The sequence below is a fragment of the Salvia hispanica genome, chromosome 2 (assembly GCF_029641045.1).
Source record: "Salvia hispanica isolate PSC_SH4W2 chromosome 2, Shi_PSC_v1, whole genome shotgun sequence".
NCBI lineage: Eukaryota > Viridiplantae > Streptophyta > Magnoliopsida > Lamiales > Lamiaceae > Salvia > Salvia hispanica.
Window position 1 is genome coordinate 5,797,333 of NC_142693.1, and position 15,516 is coordinate 5,812,848.

Consider the following 15,516-nt stretch of genomic DNA (forward strand, 5'->3'; position numbering starts at 1 on the left):
TCTTAACAAAGAAACCGAACAAAGACAAAAGAAGATAGATGATTAGAGAATAATGGCCGAAGTTGCACTTCAACTAACATGACCAAGAACCTCCTCAATCTTCACTAACAGTCATAAGACGAGTAACATAGGAACACCAAAAACCAAAATCCTAGGGTTTCACCGATTACCTCACTCACCACAACCAACTCAAAACGAAGAAAATCCAGAAACCACAAGAACACAAGGTACTCTAAGATCTCACTGGTTCACCGAAGAAACCTCCCCGACTTAGCAAATCAAACTGCAGGGTTCGATTTAGCGTCGGATTTCGCAAAGCAACTGAGGAGTTGCTTCTATTAGAGATTACACCGGTCAATATTTACTAAAACACGAGAAGAGTGACAGCAGAAGATGATCAGAGAAGTCAGAGAGAGGTACTCCCTCTGTCCGCCATTAGGAGTTTCATTTATTGGCGGCACGGGTTTTAAGAAATGTTAAGAAAACTGGGTGAAAAAAAGTTAGTAGAGTAGAAGTCACACTTGTATATATTAGTTTTAAATGAAATGTGAGTGGAATGAGTTAGTGGAAGGTGTGGCCTTAATACCATTTATAGTCAAAGTGAACCGGGACTCCTATTCGCGGACGGACTAAAATGAAAAAACGGAACTCCTGTTTGCGGACGGAGAGAGTAGTTTCCAAGAGAAGTGAGAGAAAGAAAACCCTAATCATAAGAGAGGAGATTCTCGACACTTAAAGAGTGAAAGATAGAGTATGTACTCACAGAAGAAACACGAATCAAATCGAACAGCTAACCCTCATGATCTACTCGGAGTGACAGGTGGCGGCCATCGGAACGGCCCAAGTAATGTCAAGACTCAAGAGCAGTTGGGCCATCACACGTGAAACTTGGGCCGAGGCCTTAAGTGGTCTAATTACTCCTGCATAAGCAAACAAACATTCTTATCCATCGTGGTCCATAGAGTGGAAGGGACTAAAATGCTTCTCTATTCCAAAATACACGACATGGTACACGCTTTTTACACGCACATTCAGCATTTCTCTACTGTCCAACGCCAAATCGCAGCGACGTGGTCTCTGTTGCCTCCCCCTCGCCTCATACGTGACCTCTCCTTCTACTTCCTATTACCTTCGTCAATCACTTTTTGAAGTAATTAAGGTAATAACTCATGTAATCTTGCCTCTATCACCTCAAGAGTCAAGACGTGAATTTAGGGATAAAATATAATGAAATTGAACCCTAGTACTATCAAAACATAGAAAAGATCCTGCTGTATGACCTCTGTCTCTTGATACTAATCTTATATTGTTAATTGCTTATGAAATTATGAGAGTATAGCATTTGATTTGGTGTAGGGATTTGATTTATTTGAAATTGGTTACTAAGTCCCTGAATAGATTTTATTTTATTTTGTTAATTTAAGTCTCTGTTTTTCTTGCTTATCTTTTGCCAATATATACTGTAAATTTGGAATAACTGGTCACATTAAATCTTCTATAAGAACTCAACATACAATTATTTGTAACAACTACTCCTACTATGTTATCTTTTTCTCTTAGCGGCTTCTACTTCTCTAATATTATTGATATCTAACAATCAATCAACTTGGACTTGAAGCTCTTACAAACTATAACTTCCCGGGAAATAACAAAAGTGTTTGCTCAAAAAGATATTAGAACTAACTAGTTTGTCATGATATACTGTCAAATTAAGGCATATTTCATGTTTGGCAATTTTCTTACTTTCAAGAATTCTTGGTAGTGAATTTTCTTAATTGCTTTGGACTTGTAATCATGCTCTAATATGAGAAGTCAATGAAGATTTATTTTCAAGGTTACGTTCTAGGAATACATATTCTCAAAATTCTAAAAGTTAGTTGATTTCAGTTATCTAAATAACAGTTATGATTTTGGGAAATAGCAGAGAAACAAGTTTGTAAGTAGATAACCCAAAAGGCAAAAACCAAGTCAAAATCAAGGAAAGCACCATACCAAAATTCATGTTTTGCCTCTCAACCCAACCTAAGGCAAAAACCTGTGTAAATGGGTTAACAAAATTGAATGATTCGATCATAATCTGATAATAGTTCCGAAAAAGGATGCTACGTCGAAGCTTCTCTGTTTAATTTTCTACGACAATAAGAACAGACATAGGAGCTTCTTGGTAGTTTAATAACTATACACGCGAAGCTGAAAACCATATGACCAAATTCTTATATCGCGCACGCACACAATTAGTATAAGTAATTTGGAATGTTGACATTTAGTATTTGTTTTGTCCTAAAAAGTACAAATTAACAATGGCCCATTTATCCGAAGTCAGAGATTGATAACGTGGACTGCTGTCAAATCCTATATATATGGCAGCGGCGGATCCAGGTGGGGTCGAGTGGGGTCGGCCGATCCCACCACCGGCCCCGGAGTACCTCCGGAAAGCTCAATTCATCGGCCTCCGACCCACAGCGTTCGCGTCTTCGACCCCACCTCAACAGTCAACACAGGGACGGAACTAGCGTGTACTCAAACCATGGCCGTCCCAGTCTGTGTCCTACGTTTTATGGTCCGACCCCACGATATTTGGTTCCTGGATCCGCCATTGATATATGGAGAGATATGCCAAGAAGAAACATAAGAAAAACTACTCCACTAATATGGCAGAAATCACCATAAAGCAAAACTTGTCCATCAATCTCAACAAAAACAAATGGCACATGCCTTTCGCCACAATCTACTGCTCCAGAGCCTTCCTCTCTCTATCTCCACCGTCAAGAATCCCCAATTTCTCCGGCTTCAGTCCCTCAACCCTCAACCACCTCCTCAAGGACAAAACCCTCCACCAACTCTCACTCCTCAAGGGACCTCACGGCATCGCCGCCGCCCTCAAAACAGACTCCCAACTCGGCATAATCGCTGACCAACATGACCTCGCCGCCCGACGCCAAGCCTTCGGTACAAACACCTATCCATCTCCTCCCTTCCTCCATTTCACACTCACACCTTTCAAGGATCCAGCCATCCTCCTCTTACTAGCCTGCGCCGCTATCTCTCTAGTCATCGGCATCAAAGACCCCCGCTGCAAACAAGGCTTGTACGACGGCTCCACCATATTCTTCCTCGTCTTCCTCATCATCTCCATCTCCGCCGTTACCAGCTTCAGACAGTTCCACAAGCCCTCCAAGCTAAGCACCAAAGTTTTAGTACAAGTAGTCAGAAGCAGAACAAGGCAGGACGTCCCAATCCACGACGTCGTTGTCGGCGACATTGTATTCTTGAACACCGGTGTTCAAGTCCCCGCAGATGGCCTCTTCGTGGAAGGTCACTCTCTCCGTGTGGAGAGTGAGATTGAAAGCTCAGCGAACAACCCCTTCCTCTTCTCCGGAACCAAGGTGGCTCAAGGCTATGGGAAAATGTTGGTGACCGGTGTTGGGATGAACACTCTGTTGGGGGAGAAGATGAGCATGATGGCACGGTTTACAGACCAGGCGACGCCGCTGCAGAGCCGCCTAAACAAGCTCACTTTCTTCATGTTGAAGCTCGGTTTGGCTGCGGATTTTCTGGTTCTTGTTGTGTGGGTGATTCGATACTTCACTGGGTATACACAAGATGACAATGGGGAGAAAGAGTTTAATTGGAGCAGGACTAAAGTAGTTGATGTCATCAACTCTGCCATTGGGATTATTGCAGCTGTGATCATTGCTCAGGTTGCTGCACCAGAACGTTCGCCTCTGGCTTTGACTCTGACTTTCGCGAATTTTATGAAGAGGATGATGGCTGATCAATCTATGGTGAGGAAGCTCTCTGCTTGCGAGACCATGGGCTCTGCTACTACTATCTGCACGGATAAGACGGGTACGCTGACTATGAATAATATGATGGTGACAAAGTTTTGGTTAGGGAAGGAGTGTTTTGAAGGTGGTCTTAACATGGGGAGGCGTGTATTGGAGCTTCTCCGTGAGGGGGCCGGCCTCAACACGACGGGTGGTGTGTACATGTCCCAGGAAGGGCTCGAGTTCTCTGGTAGCCCAACAGAGAAGGCGATCCTGTCGTGGGCTGTGGCGGATCTGGGGATGGATATGGAGCACGTGAAGAGCGGCTGTGAGATTCTTCATGTGGAAGCATTCACTTCGGAGAATAAGAGGAGTGGTGTTTTGATGAAAAGAGATCATGAATTTCATGTGCATTGGAAAGGAGCTGCTGAGATGATCCTTGCAATGTGCTCACACTACTATGATTTGGAAGGTGAGAAAAAAGATTTGAATGATGAAGAGAGGATGCAATTCAGTCACATCATTCAAGGCATGGCTGCTACTAGCCTTAGGTGCGTTGCATTTGCTCATAGACTGGCTGATGATGTGAAGCTTGAAACAGAGAGTAAAATTCAAGAAGATGGATTGGTTCTACTAGGTTTAGTAGGGCTTAAAGATCCATGCCGGCCTGGTGTGAAGAAGGCACAGAGGTGGCGAAGGAGAGCTCTGATATAGTGATCATGGACGATAACTTCGCATCCGTGGTGACAGTTTTAAAATGGGGGAGGTATGTTTACAACAACATACAGAAGTTCATTCAGTTCCAGTTGACTGTCAATGTCGCAGCGTTGACGGTCAACTTTGTGGCGGCCGTATCGGACGGGGAGGTGCCTCTGACAGCGGTGCAGCTGCTGTGGGTGAATCTGATCATGGACACGCTCGGGGCGCTGGCGCTGGCCACAGAGGCCCGCGAGGGAGCTGATGGAGAGGAAGCCAGTTGGGCGGGACGAGGCGCTGATCAGTAATGTGATGTGGCGGAATCTGATGGCTCAGGCTGTGTACCAGATTGTGGTGCTGTTGGTGCTGAAGTTTAGAGGAGAGGGCCTCCTTGGTGTGAGTGAAAAGGTGAAGAACACTTTGATATTTAATGCGTTTGTGATGTGTCAGTTGTTTAATACGTTCAATGCGAGGAAGCTCGAGAAGAGAAATGTGTTTGAGGGGTTGCAAGAGAACAAGGTGTTTGTGGGGATTGTTGGAGTGACTGTGCTTCTTCAAGTGATGATGGTGGAGTTGTTGAACAAGTTTGCTGATACAGAGAGGCTGAATTTGGGAGAGTGGGGAATTTGTGTTTGGATTGGGGCACTTTCATGGCCTCTTGCTTGGTTTGTGAAGCTAATACCAGTTCCATTAGAGTAATTGGCATTTCACTTAAATTTTATGTATAGCACTCTGTGTTTTTATTTCACGCTACTTTCAAATAAATTTGAAATCGGCCACATAATCGAAAACCCATCACATAATCTAAATCAACACAAACGGACCTCAAAATCGACAAAATTCAAAGTTTCTAATTCAAAATTCAAACCTAACGTGGGATTTAAGGATAGACCCATCACAGAAAATAAAGACCAAATGTAAAGTTTGAGATATTTATAGTAGTATGTATCACTTTCAAAATTCGTGGAAAATTGCTGAATCGGTGCAAATCTAATACTATATAAATTTGTTTCAAATGCAAATGGTTTTCATGTTTTATGTTACGATATTAGCTGAAATACAACCTGGAAACAAAGTTTAAGAAAATAGTCAACATAGATAGATTTTAGTCTGCATATAATTCAAACCTTGGGATATTATAATACAAAGAGGGATGACTGTTTAGTAGCACATTATATTACATATGTAGCAAACTATATCACCTCACACATAAGGGATTATTGAGGAAGAGAATTCAGAAACATAGTAATATATTATACAGAGTGATGATCAACATCATCATCAACATCAAGCAGCAAGTGGCTGAGGCACCCGGCCGTTGCTGGCCGGAGCTAGACTCTCATAGTATTCCACCAACACTTTCCACCCACCGGGGCACATGAATCCGTCCGGAGGGCTCTCCCGGTTCTTAGCCAGGGTCCGCATCTGCCAACGAACAACGAGGTTACTATCGTAAAATCAACACTCACTCTGATCACTACCACAAAACATTACCTTAGTCCCAGATATGAACACAAAGTCTTGAGCCCTTGATGGATCAAAGAAGGCCATCTTACTCTGTGTCTTGTCATAGGCAGCCACCTTCACTCAAACAACAATCAATGCCATTAAAAAATGTTGATGTTTCAATTCAACACATTTATAATCATTCATTCAATCACCTTGAAAGGCAGTATGTTGAGGCGCTCCAGCCCCGGGGCCATGCTCAGCACCTTCTTCCCGTGATCAGCATCGTAGAGGTCTCGTTTCTCAATAGGGTGAGCCATCCCGGCAGGGTCACGCCCGACAATGTAGAAGTTAGCACCCGCATTGATCCGAGCCTTGGCATGCCACTGCACCTCAGTAGGGCCGGCATAGTGCATCGGAGACGGGAATATAGACACCACCGTAGTCTCCGGATCCAGCACTCCATCTTCAAGAACCTAACACAACACAATAGATTAACATTTCAGCTCAAGATCTTCCACTTAAAAATCAATTTCTTGATTTTGATGACCTTTTCATGTTGCTTCATGCGCCAAGTAAGTGGAACATCATCCTCTTTAGTGTAGCCACCCAAAGGATGGAGCAAGAGGACTGGATTCTTGTATCCCATGTCAAGCAGGCGACGACGAGTGTCGGTCATGAGCAGGGCGTGGCCGTTGTGGACCGGGTTCCTCAGCTGGAAGGCAAACACAGCGTCTGCTTCGCGCCTCTCAAACTCGTGGCGGAGCTGGGCAGGGGAGAGGCGGAACCGGTCCAGCCCGTCGTTGTACTTGATCGGCTTTACGACCTCTAGGTCACCGCCAATCAGCCAGTTTCCGGCACCACTAATGGCCTTCTCAGCATAGGGAAGGCCACCTGCTGTGGTGCCCCAAGTCCTTGCAATTCTTTCTTCTTTATTGTGCTTGTATATCTCAATGCTACACTTGCAAAAACAGCATAATACTTTAGTATAAATGTAACTTCTCAAAAACTAAAACTTGCAAGAATTCAATTTTAAATATAGAGAAATCAAATAAACAGAATCACTACATCCCAAGATTATTAATCTTTGAGCATATTATTTAAGTTCATATCACCATTCCCACATTATCTTTTAGCAGTGGAAATCAATAGTAACAACAACTACAAGTCAGCATTCACTGATTTGTATGTAAACAGTGCATCGCTTTATATAATGATTGCCACGTAAATGTCCATTGAACATCATTATTAATTCAAAACTAGATAAAATCATGTGACATATTCTAACTATAGTTACTATAGAGACTTATCGATCAAGTAGGGTCATGTAGATTCAAATCTTGCTATGAGGAAAAGACAACTATATATAAATCCCAACGATGGATTAAACTTCTCTCAGATAATCCACTAATTTTGTCTTGGCATATTCAGATTAAGACATGAGAAACATCACATGTGTAAAATATCTACAACTTTATGACTATGATGGAGATAACTGTATAAAAAGTAGTCTTTCATCATCACCGAAAGCAAATTAAGCAATATTTATACTCACAATACCTAACAACTTTGGGATAATTTCTTGAATGGACACCAAACTAAAATGTTTCTATTAAAAAATAAGTAGCAAGTACTTACTAAAGTTTCATTTTCCCTAAAAGACATCCATTTTTTTAATAAAATATAATGTCTTCCTACTTTTTTCTTAAACTCAAAAGGCGAATCCCTCGCCCCTGACAGAGTAGGTGAGGGAGTAAATCACGGTAAATCTCAGTTTGTAAAGCAATTCCCTCGCCCCCAACAGAGTAGTGAGGGAGTAAATCATGGTAAATCTCAGTTTATTCCTCAAGGAAACGGTAGCATGTGCGCGTGCACAAGGCTGCCGGAATTTGAACCGGAGGCCTTAAACTCAATTACCTCGCTTATTTTTCATCTATGTATCCTTATAAATATCTCGTACCTAAATTAAGTTTCATATGATGAAAACCTAAAATAATAATAATAACAATAATAATAATAATAATAATAATAATAAAAGACTATAGTTTTGCTACTCTTTTGGAAAAATATCCCAACTATTTTAGATGGAAATTAATATTGGAGTGTCATTTACTAGATATATTAATACTAGATTCATTTGAAAAATAGTCTTGTTTTCCTACTGGCCACCAAAATCATTCTATTAAATTCTAGTACTATATAAAAATTACTACTTTATATCTATTCATAGTAAGTTTTTCTTCCTAATGAAATGTTCTTTGTTTTTCATTAACAAGACTTCGATCATTTTTTCTCTCGGTATCTTTATTTATTTTACCATTTTGCATTAAAATTCATATCATCCTCGGCTAAAGACAATCTACTATATGGCAATCAAACAATTTCTACTATATTTGGCAATATATTTATACTCATAATTCATAAAACACCTATATGATCAAAGAAATCACACCATAGCATAAAAAAGTAGTAGTAGTATAACAAAAATAGAAAAAAAAAATCCTTACTCGCTCAAAATAGCGACGAGATCGCCCCCTTCGTCGACCAGCGCAACAGCAGTGGACGACCCGATCCGAGCCTTCTGGAGGTCGTCGAGCGCGAGCACGATGGGGACCGACATGTTGACCCGCGAGCCGTCTTGGAGACGGAGCGAGGAAAAATGAAGCGTTTGGAGGAACTCAGACTCTCTCATGAAGCCGCGGAGGGGGCTGGCCCACCCCTCGCTCAGCACGTGCACCCACTGCAGGTCCACCGCCGACAGCCTGATCTTCGGCAGCTGCTCCGCCGCCTTCACCTTCGACAGCTTCTCGGATTCTTTCACCATGAGCTCCACCAGTCTCCCGCCGTCGGGCTCGATCAGGGAGGCCCGGATGCGGGCTCTCGGGGCAGGTCGGGTGAGGATGGAATGGCGTTTTGGGAGGTTAGGGAAATGGAGGGAAGGGGTTGGGGTTTTGAGGTGAAGAGATGCCCATGTAATGGCTGCCATTTTTGGTTCTGGTTTTGTGTAAGGGCTTGTTTACTTATAGTGTTTGGAGAGAGAAAAAATGGTGTGTTTGGTATAGAAATATTGTAAGTGGAGTGACTAGAGAAAATTATTACTCCCTCTGTCTCACTTTAGGAGTCCCGGTTGAGTTCGGCACGGATTTTAAGAAATGTAAAGGAAAGTTAGTGAAAAAAGATAGTGGAATGTGAGTCCTACTTTTTTATATTAATTTTATAATAAAATGTGAGTGGAAAAAGGTTAGTGCAATTGGGACCTAATACCATTTTTAGAATATTCCAACCGGGACTCCTAAGTGGAACACCTCAAAATAGTAAACCGGGACTCCTAAAGTGGGACGGAGTACTATTTAAATTATAAATTTATTTGGATTTGCAATGGTCCCAAAAATAATAGAATATTTTTTGGTTTAATTTGCTAATAATGAGAATTACTATATCATAAATTTGTTAAGGTTTATAAATGTATCGTGATAATTTATTTTGACGATCATATGAATCAGTAGAAGATGTTCTGAAGTCCAGTCACACTTATTCTGGTTTCCATGTTACGAATTGAAGCTATAAACCTCTGTGGCATTGTTTCAAGTCTACTTAGACGACAACGTTTTGAAGAGCCGATATTGTATTCGTGTCGAAAAAATTGATTTCCACGTCACCATCAATTTCAGCGAAAAAATAATCACGAGACAATTGTGAATTATAGAAAAAAATTAGCAGGATTTGAAATTTATGTGATTATTACAAAATTTAAAAAAATATGATTTATATCATAATTTTTCAAATGATTATTAAGGAGTACTATATGTAACTGGTGAAATTAAAATTGACAATTTCCCAACACAAAAGGAAAGGATTGATAATAGTTTTAGTGCATTTTCCATGTAATTACAATAAACCAAATTGTGTATACTACTAGATTATTAGGTCATTAGATGTACATGTGCAACATAGTGGAGAAGTAAAAAATTTTAAATGCAATGGGGAAGTGTAAAGTGTGTTTAGTTTGGAAGTATTGAGGATTTTTATAATGTTTAGAGATATAAAATTAGAGGCGAAATTAGGAGGATGAACCTGGACTCTATTAGCTCAAGGTGCAAGTACTAATTCTTCTCTAAGTATGTGTATTTGGACAAATGCATAACCCAAACCATTTAGTGGATACAACTTTTATTTTTGTAAAATGACACAATTCTTTTCTTAAAAAATTGAACTCACGAGGCAGTTTTTGGAGCGTCAGGCCCGTGACTTAGTTTATTCGTTAATTCTTGCTTAATTAGTTGATTAGATTCCTATTAAACATTAATAATACATCTTAAGTGGACTAATGAATTTAAAATTAGTATGGTATTCAATTATTAGTTGCTGCTGTCCGCCCACAAGTCTTTTTGTCGATCTTAAAACTCCATCATGCAAAAACTCATTAATTTAAAGTGTTTTAAAATTTTAGACGATCTTTTGGTTCAAACTAGCCCAAAAATTGTCCAAAACAGTTTTGATACAGAATTTATTATAGTTTTTAGTCAATATTTTAACAGAATTTAGTTCAACTGTTCGATTAAAAATTTTATAATAAGATATTCACTCCAAATTTGCTATAGGTTAATTTCGCATTTAGATATTGGAAAATGTATAATAATATCTTCACTCCATGCAGATAAAGAAGTTATTTGCTGGACGTCAATTCTACGTGTTAAGAATTAGGTACGAAACTAAGAGTAGTGTTTTTACTTTAAGTCAATAAAGGTTACAAGAAAGTTTGATTAAAAAAAGAAACAATTAAAAATCGAAAAAAATTGATCAGTTAGAAAATCCATCCCATCTTATCCATATAATCGTCGTTATATCAAATGAGCACACTATATAACTTATGCTTTACATATTTACCTTCTGGGACGTGATCAAATGAAAACTCTAAATATTGTACAAACTCAAAACTATGATCTGGACCATTGAAAAATGTCAACAGATCACAAAAAAACATCAATAGGAAAATGTCAACAGAATTTCAACGGTAGTCAATGATTGATGTTGTGTTGATACTGTGTTGACATTAAAATCTTGAAATTTTACACTGTGTTGATATTGTATTGAAACTGTGTTGAAGCTGTGTTGAGAAGTTTTGAGTTTGTACAATATATAAGTTTGCATTTTATTAATACCATTTACCTTCTATAGTTAGAAGCTATCAAGATTCATTATTATTGATGTACACGTAGAAGCAAAGGCAAAGCATTTGTTCTTTTAAGGTGGCATTCCATCAGTTAAATAAATAATAGTGGCATACAATATGGGATAAACCAAAATAAAGTTAGTATACAATTGACTTAGTCATAGGAGCAACGATGAGATAGTTAATCATGAGATACAAGGGAATCTTTGTCGTGTAGAGTGTAGACACAGACCAACATATATTGTCACAAACTCACAATACAATGTAACAGGCCCAGCTTTTTAAAATACTGCAACCGAGCAAGAGATAAAATTATTATATAACATTTAAATCACAAGTAATCATGGCAACCGAACGGCTCCTAAGTAGACACAAATAATGAGATACCATCGCTACATAGTAGTACATGAAGTAACACTAGCTCAGGAACAAACTTACAAGTTTCTTGATGCATGTTTAAATATAGTGTTATCTCATGGGAAAATATGGTTTTACAACAAAAATGGCCAAAACTTAATTATCTGAAACATTGTCTTTCCTAATCCACTGTCTTTCTTGTTTGTTTGTGTTTGGAGTCCTCTGCTTCCTATGATAATTGTTGGGCTTCCTCGACCGGCGTCTGTTGGACGAACTTTCTGGGTTGGCATCGGATTTGGCGGCGCGATCTTTGCTTTGTGATGCACTAGATACTCCTTCAGATTCTGTTGACGGCAAGCCAACTGGCTGCGGAAGAAACATACCAGGTAACAGGACCTCATTTTTCTTGGGCTCAATCAAGCCATTGTTTTCTTGCTGAATTTTTAAAATGGCATCGAATTTTTCTTTTCTAATTATTTCCTCCTCCGACTGGAGAAAGCCTCTGTCAATCTCAGTTCCGGTACAGTCCTGAAAATCAGCAAAACACATGATTAATTTCTCTTCATATGTGAAACTAGTAACAATATGCAAACAGCACACTGATGAGGCGTGGAATTTTATTTGTTCTCTTTGTATCAAACACAAACAAAAATGGATCAATGATATTGTTAAGTGAGATTAACAATATCTTCAAATCATAATTGAGAACGAAACGAATATGTAAGAAAGCCTTATTTGACATACCAAATTGCCACTGGTCCCAACTAAGTCAAGCACATGTTCAATATCCTTGGCAAGAAATATTTTCCGGCAGACAGGGCATTTGCCCCTACTTCCTTCCATCATTTTGCGAATACCTAGCGAAGAGAACAATCACGTTAAGTGTCAGTAAATGAAGACTCCAGACATAGGTGCAACTTCATTGGGTACAAAATACAACCTCGTTGGTCTGGTTTACTCTTAACAGTTGATGATGACGAGCTTGAACTCTCGTTTTCACTTTGCATCTGGATCCAATTCCACCACCTGATGATGCAGTCACTGCAACAGTTGGGAAAATAAGTCGTAACTTCAGTAACATTTCAGAGGTGACTGCGTCTATTTGGAGAGGAAAGAGTATTAGATGCACTTACCAATGAAAGCAATGGAAACAAGACATTAACTTCATAAAAGGTAACGAATTGTTTCCAGCATCTTCATCAAGTAAAGGAAATAAACATAAGGGGCAGTCTCCCTCCGGATGATTCATACTAGAAAGCTTCTCCACTGCTTCCTAAATTTTCAAGTAGCTATTAACATCTTGGAATGGAGAACTTTGATGGAAATAGACATGATACATAATGAAGTGATGGATTGCAAAGATGGGTAACGGCTAATAAGTGCAATGTGATTGTATGAGACAGAAAAGAAGCACGGACACCAGTATCAACCCAGAATGTGCCATATAAGATGAAACAGCATTGAACATTGAGGGCATAAAAATAATAGCTAATGATCCAAAGCACACAAATCATCACCTCACAAAGTGCCACAAGCATTAAACATGAGGCAAGTTCAAAAGCTTTGGAACAAATGCTTTCCATCAGATGTTTCTGCCTCTGCTCATCAAGACCCTTGGAATCAATAATCCTAATCACAGGTGGCTCTTCAGGGTACTGCAAAGGAAATAACTAACAATAAAAATACTGAATTTAACTCGCATCTATTTCAAATTAACAATTTACTGATCCATAGTGAAGAACAAATGAGCTAAAACCAAGTGCGAAACATTATCGAGTACTATTAAATAGGAAAAGAAGAATCAGTACAGTCTCTAACTGTATCATCATCAGCAAGGCATAAATCATGGACCAACCAACCAGTTGCCAAGCTCAGCTCACAGCTCAACATTTATGTTTAATTGAAAGTATCCTAACTCGAGGTGAACTATGAGACTGTAAACTCACCTTAGGACCAGCCTGCATCCCAATAGTTGCTTCCACAAACTGCAGAGAAGTGGTGTCAGTATTAATAACTCATAATAACACATACACCGACGAAACTATAAGAACATGAACAATATGAACAAAACTCAATAACACAAACTTACAAAGTGAAGATAAAGCATTGATGCTGAAATTTAGCATGTAAGTAGGTTCAAGAAAAATGGAACAAAGTAGTAGGGATCAAAAGACAAGAATTTTCTAATCATAAGAAGACATCACTAACTCCATTCAAGCACAAATCGCAGAAAGTGAATTCCTTTAAGCATTGATTCCACCATCTTCTCTGAGACAAATTGTCTAATTGATATAATTTCCACACAAAAATACAATTCCTTCTTCAGAAATTCATATACACACACTCAGATTCAGCCACAGTCCACTAGAGAAAACCAATTCCAACGCCATATAAATTTTCAGCAAAAATGCAGAATTAATTCCAGGAAAAGCAAAACAATGATCAAACGAGGAATCGCTACTTGCAAGCAAAAAAGGTCAATTGAGAGCGAATCGTGAAAGAAAAGGAAAACGATATTAAGCGTGAAATTGGAGATACCTGCTCAGATGAGACCTCGGCGGTGCGGGGCTTGAGGTGGACGTGGAGATGGGGCGGGTAGGTTTCGATGACAAGGCAATCGTCGCCGTAAACCGCCTGGGCTGCCTCCACTTCAGCTATTACCTCTTCTTCAGCCATCGGCGGAGGCGGAGGCGGCGGAGGATTACCAGTTTTACTGATTTGGGCGGCGATAGCTTCGGCTTCGGCCATACACATTAATCAAACCCACATAAATAATTAATAATAATAATAATAATAATATTAATAATAAAATCAAATTATATTGTGTGTCCTATTTGTTAAATTATGTAAAAAATACCATATTTATCAGAAAATAATGGAAGTTTACCATATTATATGTCCTAATTCAGAATCTTTCTTTATACGCATTTTAAGAATGCTATCAAAGCAAAAAAATTTGATCCTATACATTTTAAGAGTGCTAGCTTTTGGTCTTAGACAATATATTTTGATCCACATTTAATAGTTATATCAAAAATTAACGTTCAATCACGTTTTAAAATTCAAAATTGGTCTCATAAAATTGCACAAAATACATATTGAACCAGCCAAAAACTTGTGCAAAATGAGCCGGCCGGAAAATTGTAGCTTTATATACGTATAGATAGGATAAAAAAACACATTGCACTTGATGATGTGAAGTGCGCGCCGCGCCATAAGAGCTGTGGCAGCAGCGGAGCCAAGCCGGGGACTTGCGCGAATACAACCGTTGTTTTACAAGTCCCTTAGAAATAGATGAAGCAAATGAAAGGTTTTACTATTATTTGTTGATTACTTTTACTTCTCATGTTTCAAATAATGAACTTGGCTGTGAACTAATATGAATGTGAAACAATGAGTGATCTTCGTTTTTATCATATTTGTAATTTGTAATTGTAATTCTTTGTATTCTAGTTTTTTGTGTTTATCATGTTTTCTTTCGACGATCCTTCATATTAATGATCGCAATGCGCTGAGATTGCAGAGAAATAGGTAGATATAATATGCTACAAAATGTGTAATAAATGATGACATAATATTAAAGCCAAATGCTAAAAAACCAAGAAACTATATGATATTATAATCTGCTACTCAAAGCCATATCACTAGAAAAAATGTTACAGACTTCATGATTTTCCATATATTGAAGCCAAATGAGGAAGAGAATAAATTGAACTTTTTATAAGGTACTACTCCCTCCGTTCCATAATAAGAGCATCCGCAATGGTCGGCTAGCGACCGGCTAGCCAATTCGTCGCGCTAGCCGATCGGCTAGCCGAACCATTGCAATCGGCCAGAGCGAAATCGGCTAGCGCTTCGGCGTGGGCTGGCCGATCGCTCGTCGCTGGCCGAAGCGCTGGCCGATCGGCTAGCCGCCATTGTGGCGGCCCGATCGGCCAACGCCGATTTTTGATTTTTTTTTTTTTTTTAAAATCATATATAAACGCGATTTTCGTTTCATTTTCATTTGCACCACTTGTTTTAACGAGTTTTCTCTCTCTCTCTCTAACTTTCTGTACAAGAGCATCATCGAGCGAT

At 39.3% G+C, this 15,516-nt stretch overlaps 2 protein-coding genes and 1 pseudogene across 2 annotated transcripts; 1 reads left to right on the forward strand and 2 right to left on the reverse strand.

The window, feature by feature from the left end:
• Positions 1–976: 976 nt before the first annotated feature.
• LOC125219808 (putative calcium-transporting ATPase 13, plasma membrane-type pseudogene) lies at positions 977–5,228 on the forward strand (annotated as a pseudogene).
• A 352-nt stretch (positions 5,229–5,580) lies between these two features.
• LOC125202787 (ATP sulfurylase 1, chloroplastic-like) lies at positions 5,581–8,935 on the reverse strand. Its single transcript, XM_048101248.2, has 5 exons — positions 8,417–8,935; positions 6,460–6,865; positions 6,125–6,385; positions 5,958–6,044; positions 5,581–5,888 (listed from the first exon to the last, which is right to left on the reverse strand). Exons 1-5 carry the CDS (start codon positions 8,893–8,895, stop codon positions 5,751–5,753), a joined length of 1,371 nt encoding a protein of 456 aa, XP_047957205.1. The 5' UTR covers positions 8,896–8,935; the 3' UTR covers positions 5,581–5,750.
• A 2,572-nt stretch (positions 8,936–11,507) lies between these two features.
• On the reverse strand, positions 11,508–14,204 carry LOC125185445 (RWD domain-containing protein). Its single transcript, XM_048081982.2, has 7 exons — positions 13,978–14,204; positions 13,386–13,424; positions 12,957–13,094; positions 12,573–12,712; positions 12,380–12,480; positions 12,184–12,296; positions 11,508–11,967 (listed from the first exon to the last, which is right to left on the reverse strand). Exons 1-7 carry the CDS (start codon positions 14,191–14,193, stop codon positions 11,596–11,598), a joined length of 1,119 nt encoding a protein of 372 aa, XP_047937939.2. The 5' UTR covers positions 14,194–14,204; the 3' UTR covers positions 11,508–11,595.
• Positions 14,205–15,516: the final 1,312 nt, after the last annotated feature.